Source organism: Mustelus asterias, chromosome 2 (assembly GCF_964213995.1).
Source record: "Mustelus asterias chromosome 2, sMusAst1.hap1.1, whole genome shotgun sequence".
Lineage (NCBI taxonomy): Eukaryota > Metazoa > Chordata > Chondrichthyes > Carcharhiniformes > Triakidae > Mustelus > Mustelus asterias.
Genome location: NC_135802.1, coordinates 61,691,578 through 61,704,901, shown reverse-complemented (window position 1 = coordinate 61,704,901; position 13,324 = coordinate 61,691,578). Strand labels below are relative to the sequence as shown.

The 13,324-nt window shown below is 40.3% G+C and overlaps 1 protein-coding gene across 1 annotated transcript in view; it reads right to left on the bottom strand.

Annotated features, from left to right (window-relative positions):
- Nucleotides 1–13,324, bottom strand: part of stk17a (serine/threonine kinase 17a) — a 94,347-nt gene extending 81,023 nt beyond the window's left edge. The window contains exon 1 of the mRNA XM_078236116.1: nucleotides 13,095–13,324. Within this exon, the coding sequence (XP_078092242.1) occupies nucleotides 13,095–13,195 (101 nt within the window). The 5' untranslated portion in view covers nucleotides 13,196–13,324. The remainder of the gene's footprint in view (nucleotides 1–13,094) is intronic.

The window sequence follows — 13,324 nt, the reverse complement described above, 5'->3', positions numbered from 1 at the left end:
AACAAGCTGCCAGAGATAGTAGTAGAGGTGGGTACAATTTTGTCTTAAAAAACATTTAGACAGTTACATGGGTAAGATGGGTATAGAGGGATATGGGCCAAATGCGGGCAATTGGGATTAGCTTAGGGGGTTAAAAAAAAAGGGCGGCATGGACAAGTTGGGCCGAAGGGCTTGTTTCCATGCTGTAAACCTCTATGACTCTATGGTTCTAGAATATCTTGGGATTTTTCCTACTTTTAAATTATAATCAAGAATGTAGCTCATCACCACCTTCCTGAGGGGGATTATGGATGGCCAATACATGACACCTCCATTCTGGTGAATGAATGGAAAAATGCCAGCTCTAATTTATATCCCACCCCAGCTTGGTCATATACCATTATTCCTATCATCTGAATGGATACTGCATTGAACTGCAGTGACTCAAGGAGAAAGCGCATCATCATCACCACCACTGTTATAATGTGGCCAATGGTAACATGCTGCGAGGGTCAGCTGACCCGGTAACCTATGTAACCAATGACAAAATGATGTGGTGGTCAGCTGACCAGCTGAATCAGTATAAATAAGCAGCAGTAGGAAATTGTGGAGCTTGGAATGGCGCAGGGTGTGGCCTTAAGTATTGGAGTAATGAAGTTTCTTTATTAAACCTTTTCCTTTGATTTATTAGTTGGAGTAAATTTGGTTTTATTTTATTTCCTGCAACTGAAGAGTTCATTCTACTGGATGAACATCTTCTCAGGGGCACCATGTATGGACATAAATTCCAGTCTTGCCAGCATCCCCCAACCCAAGCAAAGGCAATTTTGTAAACCTTGTTGTGTGCTTTTAATCAGATTCAGATATGTGAAGTAACGCACAAATAATTTTTAATTAGCACATAATACTGCTGAAGTGGAATGACTGGCTGCTCATTTGCATGCTTCTAACTTGTGAGTTATCACTCCCAATAATTTCCTGGGCCCTCAACTTGAATATATTAGGATGGACTGGTTGGGTCTAATAGCCCATTTCTGCACCATATATCTTACGTAATCCTATGTACCTAGAGAACTCTACAGTTATAATCTGGAAGTTTATTTCATCCACATACAACCAAGCTCAATTCTGCTGCCCACTGATATTGTTAACAGTGAAGACTATTCCTATTGCATTTTCAGTCCAATGCTGTGTATACATAAAGCAATCAACTGAAAAATTATACTGGAAGAATAAACTGTTCCTGTATGTGCCATGGTCCAGCTCAGTGGTGAACCCATTCATGCTTCACTGTGTACAAAATATTGAAAAGAATTAAACATAGCAGGACTAAATTGGCTCCCCCACCTTCAACCTTTCTCCAAGTTAACATTCATTTACCCAACTCTTAATTTAACTTTCCATCCATGTCACTCACTACATGTTCTGCTTTAAACCATAAATAAGCCTGATCTTTTAAAACAATCCTATGTTAAATCATTGTTGAAATACTGTCTGAAAATCCACATGTTCTACATCAAAAGCATTATCTTGCATGCAACTGAGCTAAGACCTCACATTCTCTTTTTTAAATTCTATATATTATATATATGCTCATGGCTAATTTATAAACTGTTCAAACTGGACAATGACCTTTTAAAAACAGCTGAAGCGATGCCCGTCTGTGACCTTCGAACAATAGGAGCTACTCTGGTAGTATCGAGGAAACCTGTGCCTCGTTATCTCAGAGATACTAACAATCCCAGTGGACCACAGAGACCAAATTCAAAGGGAAGTATACCTAAGAGAAGTATTTCAGGACTCAGGCTAGCCAAACAAAATTTACCAGTCTGGTAGGCCAAAGAGCCCAGCAAACTTCTTTCCAAATTCCTAATGGCTGGAGCACTTAAAAACCTTGGGGACCCAGACAAGGAAAACATGGCCTTTGTCAAAAGTGGTGGGGAGAGATGGGAGTTATGCGACATGAACCTGTAGCTGGGAGAATCAGTTATACTGTCTTGCTGCACTGCAACTCTCAGTCTGCCAACTTTCTACCAAGCAACAACACAGACAAATGGCTCTGTCCAGGATTGAAGGGTTGGCCCATCGACACTATTTCTACTCCAATTTCTGAATTATAGCTTATAAGACTGATTCATCTCTGCATGTCTATCTCATTGTGGAAGTCAATTCTACTGGAAAAGTGAATTGTCCAGCTTCAGTTTCCTATCTTCCGACCTCTTATGAAAGAATACACCATTGGACTTTGATTCTGGACTCAGTTGAAACCATCATTATTTTGTCTGGTCTTTGCCCTCCAAATCATTCTTTTTCTTTCTCCATCCCTCTTTTATTGTATGAATGCACAGGGGGTGATGTTGTGATACACTTCCTGCATTCAAGAGTGTGTACTAACCCTCTGAGTTTACCTTGTCTTGAGTTTGCTGTGGGGTAATTGTGAAGAAATTGGAATATCACTGAAACTGAGGGGTTGCAAAATACCACTGCTTAAAAAGGGGGAAGTAAATCAAAAGCACCTTTCTGGTTGTGGATGGGTGGTGAGGGGAGAAATCAGGGCCGTTTAAATTAACCCTACCCTGTCCACAATATGCATTTACCTTTATCTTTCTAATCAGTCACACCTTCAGAAAAACAAACATTACATTTGTCAAACATGACTCAGCTTTAACAAATCTGTGCTGGCAGTGTTTACATTGCTGAATACATACTGATTCAATTCAGAATTATAACCTCTAAAGATTTAACCCCCAATTGACATTAAACTAATTAATCAGGAATAGCCTGGTTTAAACTTTTCAGACTTCTGGAACTGACAATTTGCATATCTCCTTTCTTCATTCTTTGAATAGTCTAGGGGTTTTAAAAAATATATTTTTCTGCTATTTCTTCAAAACCAACTCCTTTCCTCGAGTTATCTCAGAGGGAAAAAAAATCATGTCCTCTTAGGCTACAGAGGATGAGACCAGGAAATTAATTTTCATGTTTGAATCCCTTTTAAAGGAGATAATAGGGCACAATCAGATCAGCAATGATCTTATTGAATAGCAGAGCAGGGGTAACCAACTCCCCGCAATACGGACAATTCAGCATGGCAACGAACCCCTATATGAGAAGGGCAAGGGCGCCAGAACTGTAACAGTGGGCAGTGTGGGTGGCATGAAGGTTCAAGGCTCATGCCTATGTTGGTTCTGTCTACTTGTTACCAGACCATCCATTCATTCAACCACAGGACATCCCAGAACTGGTGGGCCAAGCCCCATGCATGTAGAGTCAAAAAAGATGTGCTGGCTCCAACACATGTGCAGAAACTAAGTCTCCTGCTAAAGAAATCCAGGAAAAAATGTCTCCTGAGAACGCCTCACTGGATGAAAGACCAAATTATGGGACAATCCTGGAAAGTCTGGGACGGTTGATCACCCTTGGCAGAGCAGGCCTAAGGGGTTGGTTGGCCTACTCTTGCACCTAGTTATGGGCTTTGAACCTATATTCTCACCTATCATTAAATATATTGCTTTAGTTTTTACAAATAATCTGCCTATTGTAGCTTCATCCTCTACAATTAGAGTTTGCTCTTGATTCCTGAGTGGTCCCTACAGATGGCCAATATGTACCTTAACTCCATTTATCTGCCATTACTCCTTATGGAATCAAAATCTCAACAATCTCAGCTTTGAATTTTTCTAACTCTTTTTTGGGAGTTCCAGATTTCACTACTGTTTGTGTGAAGAAATGCTTCCTGGTGTTCACCTCTGACTGTCAAAGCTCTAATTTTAAGGTTATGCCCCCTTGTCCTGAACTCTGGCAATGATGAAGTCGTTTCTATCTGTCCTATCAAATCCTTTAATCATCTTAAACACAATGATATCATCCCTTAATCTTCTATACTCAAAAGAAATACAGGCTGATACAACCTGTCCTCCTAACTTAACCCTTTTAGCTCTGATATCATTTTGGTGGATCCACATGGTCTCCCCCCAATACCAAACACCCAACCCCCAAAGTCAATATATTCTTAATTATTAAAGTTACCAACAGTGTATCAAAAATTCAGGCAACACTTTCAAATAAAATGATCCAGCACAAATAAATTATATGACTATTTTATCTCTCCCAGTAGAAAGTTCTAGAAGAAGAAACATTTATGAATTATGCACCTGAAAACACAAGAGGTAAGGAAGCTGCTGTGAAGGATTAAACAGTCAAGCTGTTTGCAAAAAAACAAGCCATATCATATCTTCTGATTGGTAATGATCTACTTGGATAACATATTTGGAACAAAATAAGTGATAGAACTTGATGTAGATATCTTTCAGCTGCATGCCCAAGGACACAAAGTAATATTATAACCATCAAAGAATGATTAAACCACCTTGAAGTACTAACTGTACCAAAAACAGCAACACAATATCAGACAAATACACATTTAGTGATCTGAAAACTGAAAAGAGTCATTTTTGAATAACAGAACATGTACAGAACTGCGTTAGGTTTGGCTTTGTTTTAAAAAGAACAAAGGGCCTGGATTTATTATTATCTCGATATGTTCCACAGTCAATAAAATACTTATTGAATGTAATTACTGTTGCAATGCGGGGAATTGAGCAATAGGTTTACTACCAATTTAGGAACTTCACCTCTGATAATGATGCTGGTGTTAAGGACACTGGTATAAATGAGCTTTAAAATGTAGATTATTGCTTAGAGCTGATTAATTCCACCCTAGCAATTCCAATGTATTGAAACATGGCTTAGTCAGGGGAATAAAACACCTGAAATTTCAATTATACTCAATTTAGAAACATTTCTGAATCAGATCCTCTCCTAAGAAAAGGATCTTTCTCTCACATGACTTCAGCTGGCCTCTAAAATAGTCTCTATTGCACGTCACTTATTTTTAGCCACATAAGATCATGATTAATCTTCATTTGAAGATTCTTAATGTGAATTCTGCAAAAAAAAAATCACTGAATAACAGGAGCTTAATTTCGCAATTCAAAATATTGTTCCAATTGGATTTTAAATTCTTACTCCAACTAGTAAAATCTACTGCTCAAATCCAGATTCAACCTGGTCTAAGCAGTCCAGGGCTGTTAATCTTTCTGGCATATCTGATCTTCTCGTGCTGAAAATGCAAATTGGTTTTCCAAAGAAATTAGCATTCATCCTGTTCCTTAATCATGGGTCAAAATATTCGAAAAGCCATTGTGAAATCAAGTCCTATACCATAAAATATGTGGCTGTGTATGTAACTAAATTAATGAGGTTTATCTCATTATTAGCCTGAAGGCTGATGTATAAAGGGTTAACAAAGGGGATATGCTAACTTATGATGTAGATGATGACGTACCACTGACACTAGTCAGCCATGTGTTAGACTCTTGAGAGAGAGATTGGAATCATGCCTAAGAGCTACATGCCTACCCTGCACCTGTTTAGATGTAGCACCAATAAACAAAGATTCAGATACCAGGGGATATTTGCAGTCTGTATAAGAACCAAGTCCCACACCTCTAGTCCAGAACAGAAGGACCTAGTCTCACATGGTGGCAGCAGTGGGATTACTGATGTAAAATATGTCAGTGTTGTTGAAGAACCACAGGATAAAGATATCTTTGAAAGCAGCTCAAGAAAGTTTGGCAGTAGAAGGCGGCCCACTGGAGAGAAGTAATGATGAGCTAATGAGCAGTACCTGCCCTTGCCCCGCCTGTTTGACTACCTCAAGCATCCACAGTGAGACCAGCAGTGGAAGTTATTGAAACACCATTTTTCTCTGATAATGAGCAGTGTCAGGTCTTCACAAAAAAAGAGCCAAAGCTTCAAGTTCAGTCTTTTTTTTGCGCAGTAGATCCAGTTGCAAACAAAGTTCTCTTAAGACAAAGGGTGCAGAAGTCCACCATACATTTTGATTCCATTATTAAAGCCTTTGATTCCTTTTTAAATCTCTTTTTTAACTCTAGTTATTGAGTAGGTGACAACAATCGAGCTCTGGTTTGTAGCAATTCCAAGGCTTCACATGGCCCCATGGATTAGGTGGTCCCATGGGCAGCAACCCCATCCAAACAAAGTCTGCCAAATCAGGCAAAAGGGTGAAAATCCTTTTGGGTTTTCATGCCAGCCTTGTGGGTGGCATGAGAACCAAGCACAGATGCCAAAACTGCCCTGCAGGAGGTGTGGAATGTTTCCAGTGCTGCAAAACTGGACATTGCAAGTGTTTCTGCAAATCCAGCAATTTTAACTGAAGTCACAGACCAGCAAATATTTATGAAACGTATTCCTTCCAGGATAGTCCAGAAAATGATGACCCTACAGATTTCTTAGGGGAAGTAGATAGTCTTAATCCAGATTACTGGTCAGTTACAGTCCAAGTTCAAGGCTTCAATACTTCTTCTAAGATTGCTACTGGAGTGGTGGTTAACATATTAATAGATGACATCAACTGGCTTCAGCTGATGGTCCTTCATCCATCAGACATTAAGTTGCAAAGTCCAGGGAGCGTAAACCTTCCAATCAGAGGAAGGATTATTACTGTTATCAGCTACAGGGACTAACAGGTCTTCAATTCCTTTGCAGTATTGAATGATCTTTTTGAGGTTGTGGTCTTAGAGAATGATTCATTTTTCTCATCGATGGATGCACCTTATGAATTCTCTGTTACCTATTTAAAAGAATCAGCTGTGCTTTTAGTAGTTTAGCAGCATTCAGATCCAAGTTTCACCAAATCTCCTGTTGTCCATGAAGAGTCTTCCACAGAGGATGCTTTATTGAATCCAATTAGAGTCCATAGACCTGTGGTGGGCAACCTGCTGCCAGGGGTGCCACATGTGACTCATCTGGGTTCCAATTTTGGCCCTCGAGACATTTTGTTGACCATTGCGCAGGGTTGCCACATTCCACTGATTTCTGTCCACATAGCTTTTTTTCCTGCTGGTATGATTGAAGTGATACCATGTAAAGAAAGGGCAAGTGAAGTGAGGTGCATGCTAATTGCACACAAAATTGGCTATGAGAGCCGTGCACTCCCTCTGCATCCAAAAATTGTAAATATTTATTTTGTTTTTTCCATTTGAAGTTGACAGTTGCATTAAATGATTCAGCATTTTCTATAACTCACTATGAAATATTTGACAAATACATGGGGTCATAGTTAGTGAACAAGCCTGATTTCAATCTTGCAGACCACTGGTGGCGGTGGGGGAAGGGGGCACTCATGCGGCCCACGCATGAGCCTAGGTTGCCTATCACTGACAGAGAGGATCACATTGTCATGGAGCTGGTACCTCCCAAGGACAAAAAAGTCAATTGGTACCCATACTTCAGTCCCAGCTGAAGATTTCTTCTCTTCAGAGCTTGCAGTCAGCACAGAACTTACTGCAGAATCCTATACAGCAATCTTGTCCCCGAATTAATTTTCTACAGGAAATTCCTCTCATTACAGAAATGAGGCTGTGTTGCCTTCATACACACAATAATTCTTCCCATTGCCCATAGTGGAGCATCTCATCGAGAGAGAAATGTAGCTCTCTTACCATTGCCTACAGAAAGTAGATGACCCTCCCGGAAAACCATCTCTTCATCTTTTACTGATAGTTTTGCAAGTTGTTTGTGTTATTATTTGTCTTCTATATTCATTGAAATCTCGGATCTTCAAATGCCTTTTCAGCCATTGATACCGAAGAGACAGTCCTCCCTGGAGTTGAAGATTCTTCCCAGAGTCCTTCAAGGGAGTAACAAGTTCCTCAGACTGTTCTGAGTTCTTCTCTTCTAGTCCCAGAGGGTTCAAAGGTCAATTTCATCTTGTCGCTGCCTATGGATCAGTCTTTTGTTGCAAAGTTTTCACAGTGTCCTGCCCAGTTCAGTCGCTCTGCAACCAGCACTCAGCTTTCCAGCTATGCTAACCAAGTGTTGTCCCATTCTATGGCAGAAGAAAGTGCTTAAGTATCCAAGAGGTCTTCCCTATGGGCTTGGATATTGAAGGAGATTGAATCTTCCAACATTGTAACTTGGAGAGGGGAAGGATAGAAGTTGGAGTTGAGAAGAGTGTGTAGTTGCAAAAAAAGGGAGTTGTGGAAATGCCAAGCAAGACATAGTTTCATGTTGTTGTTAAAAAGTAGAATAACATACTTGGGATAAGGTGTATTATAAAGGGTTAACAGATGGGATATGCTAATTTATGAGGTAGATGACAATTTCTACTGACACTAGTTAAAGTCATGCATTAGATTCTTTTAAGAAAGGGTGGACTCATGCCTAAGAGCTGCATGCCCACTCTGTAGCCTGTTTAGATGTAGTACTAATAAGCAAGTGTTCAGCAGATCTCAGAGTATGTCTACCGTCTGTCTATGAATGAGATCCGATGCCTAGAGTCCAAGATAGAAGACCAAACATGGTATTTTCCAGCCGCGCTCACCAAAACCGGAAAATCCTGCCCGAGGGTCAACGGACCTTTGTATGATCCGCTCTCCCCCCGCCCGCTACAATTCCTGGGGCAGGTGGGACAGGAAAATTCACCCCCTGCCCCAATTCAGAACAAAGACAGCTTTAAATGCTGATGAAACTGACCTTATTTCACATGTCTGACCCGAGCAGATGAAAGGCCATCATACATCAGGGTGACTGGAAAGAAGAAAACTGCATCACCTGGCAATCCCTGAAGCCTCATGTTTTAGTGATGCTATTACCCTTGCTGTGATTTACAACAAACTGCATGATTGCTGCTGATTATCTGGGAGGATTGACTGAGACACTTTGAATGTATCATGATTTCTTTGACCTTGTTCGTGGTATAAGAATTTATGAATCATTTGTCTTTGTTCTGATTCATGTTGATTCTTAGTACTTCCAACTGCTCTCTGGACTATTAATAATTGCCTGCTTGCTTCCTGCTTTTCTCTTATGTTTACATTTAGCATGTTTGTGAGATGTACTTGAATTGTTTTTAAACCGATCAATATGAAGTTGGATCTGGAAGGTAGAGTTTTGAACATTCCACAAGGTACAATGAGATTTATTTTTAAAGGTTGGATAATGAAGTTAAAAACAAAAATGTTGCATTTGCCTTGATTCAATGAAAGAAAGTTTGTGTATAATAAACACATACATTAAGTACTGGTCCTAAGTTGAGTTATGAATATCAATTAATGTGCTGTAATTGTAATACAAAGAGGTAATCAAGACACTTGAAAAGTAGCAAGACAAAGAAGAATTACCTTGAAACATGCACAGAATATAAAATAAAGATCGACCATAATTAAAACTAGTACAGCTGAAAATAACAATGGATGCAATCAGCTCTCAACCAATGTAAAAACATGCTGCACATGAAGTATTTTAGCAGATAAGCCACATATAAAAGCATTGTAATTGTGATGCATTTTAAAATGTGCAACATGACAATTTCGCACAAAGCAATGCATTTTTATCCCTTCTGAAAGAAAGAAAACAGCATGTAATAGATTGCAACAAATGCAGCCAAGCAGAGGAACTCAGTAGGTCACCTCCTTGAAGAGGCATTAATGGAAGAGCATAGCTGGGAGCGAGTGCACATTGTAGGTGCCACACACATTGGAAGGAAGTTTATGTATTCCTGCCTGCCAATTAAAATTGCATTTTGTGCCTCTGCAATTACATTTCAGCCAAATAGAAATGGTGCTGGACTGCAAAATGCAGGGTGTGCTATCTGAGAGAAGCCACAGGATGCCCAAATATACATCCAAACATGTTTTCTTCTTGTTACACACAGGCTAGAGCTTCAGGACAAGCAGCAAAGCTTACCACAATCATCCAGCAGCATTGCTGCAAAACAAGCACTTTGTCCTGAGACACACACTTAAATTTAAGGAAAAAAGATCATATTTGGAACTTGTGATAACCACTTTATGTTTCCATAATGCAGTCTGTTACATGGCTAAACACTGTAACCAAGTTGTATCCAGCAAGGTCTCGCAAAGTAGCAATGTGATTAACGCTTAGTTTGATCTATTTTTGTATGGTTGACGGAAAAGCGTTCCGCAGAATACCATAAGAACTCTCAGCTTTTCTTCAAATCCAGCTGTGGGAAATTGGGCTGCTCAAGTCACTGAATTCATGGCTTTCTGAATAACATTTAATAACCAAGTCAAGCTGACACTTGGAGCATGCGGTGCATACAGGTATGAAATGGTTAAAGGGCACGCCAAGCATCACTCAGATGTTGCATTTTTCCATGATTTGGGTCTCACCTGTACAGCCATGAAACAGAAGATACTTAAACAAGACAAAAATCATTCTCTTTTCAGAGAATGATGCAACAGGAGGTGACTACACTTAATATCTAACTGGGCCATGCTAGACAGCACAGACTTTCTGGTGTGTGGAGTGATATTTTGTGGAATGCACCAGGGGATTGGCAGGGAAGACCGTAGGCATGCAGGCAGTGAGATCAGTTGGAGTATCTGCCAGAAATGCTCCCACTCTTGTTGCACAAATCCAAAATCTACAGCACGTGACGACAGATCTCCAATGCGTGAGGAAGTCAGAAATCTTGCGGCAGTGCAGTGGCAGTAGCAGTGGAGTTCCCCTCCAAGCCACTCACCATCCTGACTTGGAAATATATCGCCGTTCCTTCACAGTCATTGGGTCAAAATCCTGGAATTCCCTCCCTAATGGCATTGTGGGTCTACCCACAGTACATGGACTGCAGCGATTCAAGAAGGCAGCTCACCAGCACCTTCTCAAGGGCAACTAGGGATGGACAATAAATGCTGGCCAGCCAGCGATGCCCATGTCCCACGAATGAATAAAAAAAAGTGCACAGGTCTGTGCTTAAGCAAATTTGTGGCCAGCATGAGGACTTGGCTTGCACCTGGATGAGAAACAGAAGTCTGCCAAAGCTAGCAACCGCCAGAGCCACAATAGAACAACCTATTTCTGGCACACAGACCACATGAATGAAGCCCATAGAAATAAGTAGTTACCTGCGTAACAAGCAAAACTCTCAGGAAAGCTCCATACTTATTCCTGGGAGGGACAGGAGGTAGGAATAGAAAGTTGATTCATCAAATGTTCAGCTACTGCTGAAACAACAAAGAATCTTCTCCCTTCCCCCTCAAAAGAACTTTATCAAGAGAAGAGAAACAGCAAAGACATTACTAACTGATCGCAGGAGAAAATGATTAAACTCAAAAATTGCAAGGGTCACCTGGATAATCACCATAACAGAAAAGGACGTGGTACCTCTACGGCTTTGAGAAGTCACCAGTGAAGTTGCACATTAACACTAGGTTTCCCTGGTTAAACATCAATTCTTGAATAAACATTATTTGATGAACTTTAAACTTGATTTTGAAGAGTCATTATTTGATGAAATCAAACCAAACACTATGTTTGCCTGGACTGAAGATTGAATGTGAAGGACCGTGTATGGTTTCTTGACAGCTTTTGAATCTTGTTATAACAAGCACTCTGCAGTGCCCGTAAGGACTGTAGCAGCACACACTTATCTTATGGTTAAGTAGCGGTGGACAGTCTATATCAGAGACAGTAATTTTGCTGCCCCAAGTGGACTCACTAAGCACTGCTGCAGCACACAATGATGCAGGGAATATACTGAAAAATGGAAGTATACTTGCAAAGGGAGATGCAGCCCAGAAACAAAATGGATTTGTTTTTAAACTAAAATGAAAGTTTTCAAATCTTTGCATGAGAGGGGGGTGGAAGGAGTCTTCAATTTCAAAATAGTGATATTAAATATATGGCAAAACTATTTCACTTTTTCAAAAAATAATTATTGGGTCAGTTTCAGAAATAATTAATAGTTGTAACTCAATTATGATATTATATTTTGGATTTTTTTTGGTTCTTTTCTCTGGTTCCACATGGATGTAGCTCATGTAAAACATCCAGTTCAGCAACTAAAAATAGATGGACTTGGAAGCTACAAAAACGTTTGTGTCCGAAACTCCAGCTTTCCCAACTGGAACGTGTCAATGCCAGACAAGTTACAGGCTTCCCACTTCTATTTAACAAGGATGGCATTTAAATATAGATACAAGTAACCAATCCCTTACTCTAGTTTCTTCAGTTTGAATTATACAATAAAAGGAACTAGGGCATCCATCAGTTAAATGTATACATCTAGAGAATCACATTACTCCCATCAAATCTGAAATAAAATAGAACTTGCCAAGGAAATATTACATCACAGAATTTACTGTATTTCACAATCTTTCACATTTCCCTCCAGCGGAAGTTTTATAAGGTGTGTAAAATATTACCAGCACCTCATGAAAGATACGAACTTTCATTAAAGTCTCCAATAAATGACCAAGTTTCATTTATATAAAAAGCTAAGTGATAAACATAGCACACAAAAGTAGAGGTGTATTTAACTTTTTAGGAGCATGTAAAGGCAAGAAGCAGAGATGATACACATTTACATAGTACCGATTATAAAGTATCTCAGCAATCACATCTCATCTGAACTCCAAAATTGTGTTTTATCAATAATTTACTAATAAACAACAGCCCATAACTTTTATATCCTGCTGTGTAACAAGACAGAGTGAACAGGGATACTCTCAAAATAGCAGCAGATTACTCAGAACATGCAGAGCAAGCCTCTCAAGAATATCTGCCTCAGTCACAATCCCCTTCATTGACAACTAGTCTCCCTCAGTCACTGTTAGGGTTGCTGTACCGCAGGGCAGTCTTTTAATCTCCTTCAGTCACTCCGTATATCTGCCTCTCAGTGTAGTTCATTATTAACGATTATCACCTTCAGAAAATGCAACCCAATCTCTTCCTTCTGCACCCTTTCTCAATCTTGAGAATCTGTTTCATGTTGTGCAGTCACCCTCAATCACTTAGTGCAGGTCAGTTAGTCTTACTGTGTGTAGGTCTTCATCTCAACGTTTGACTCTGCGAGTGTCTCTCGCTGTTGCCATGAACTTGCGTTCATATAGCTCAGTCTATTTGCATGAAAGGCTCGCTCCTGTCTCTCTCCCCCACCCTCAGCTCCCTCTCTTCCTCTTTAATGTCTCTCTCCGGTCTCTCTCCCCTTGTCTTTGCAATTCCCCCCTAGTATCTATCAGTCTCTCCATGCCCGGATCTCCACAGTCGCCTCTCTCTCTCTGTATTACCTGCCGAGCTCTTTGCCCACCAGTGTGTAGCAGTTGCTGAAGTTGTCGCTGCAGATTCTGGACTGGATGTCGGACAGCAGTCCACTCCGTAGCTGACTCATGGTGGATACAGGGACCCGGGGTGGTTTGGCTCTGTGCTCCGGAGCGGCAGTCACGGTGCTGGAGTACACGCTGCACTGTGGCCGCTCTCACTATCAAACTCGGCTCAGCTCCTGCACTACCGGCTCATT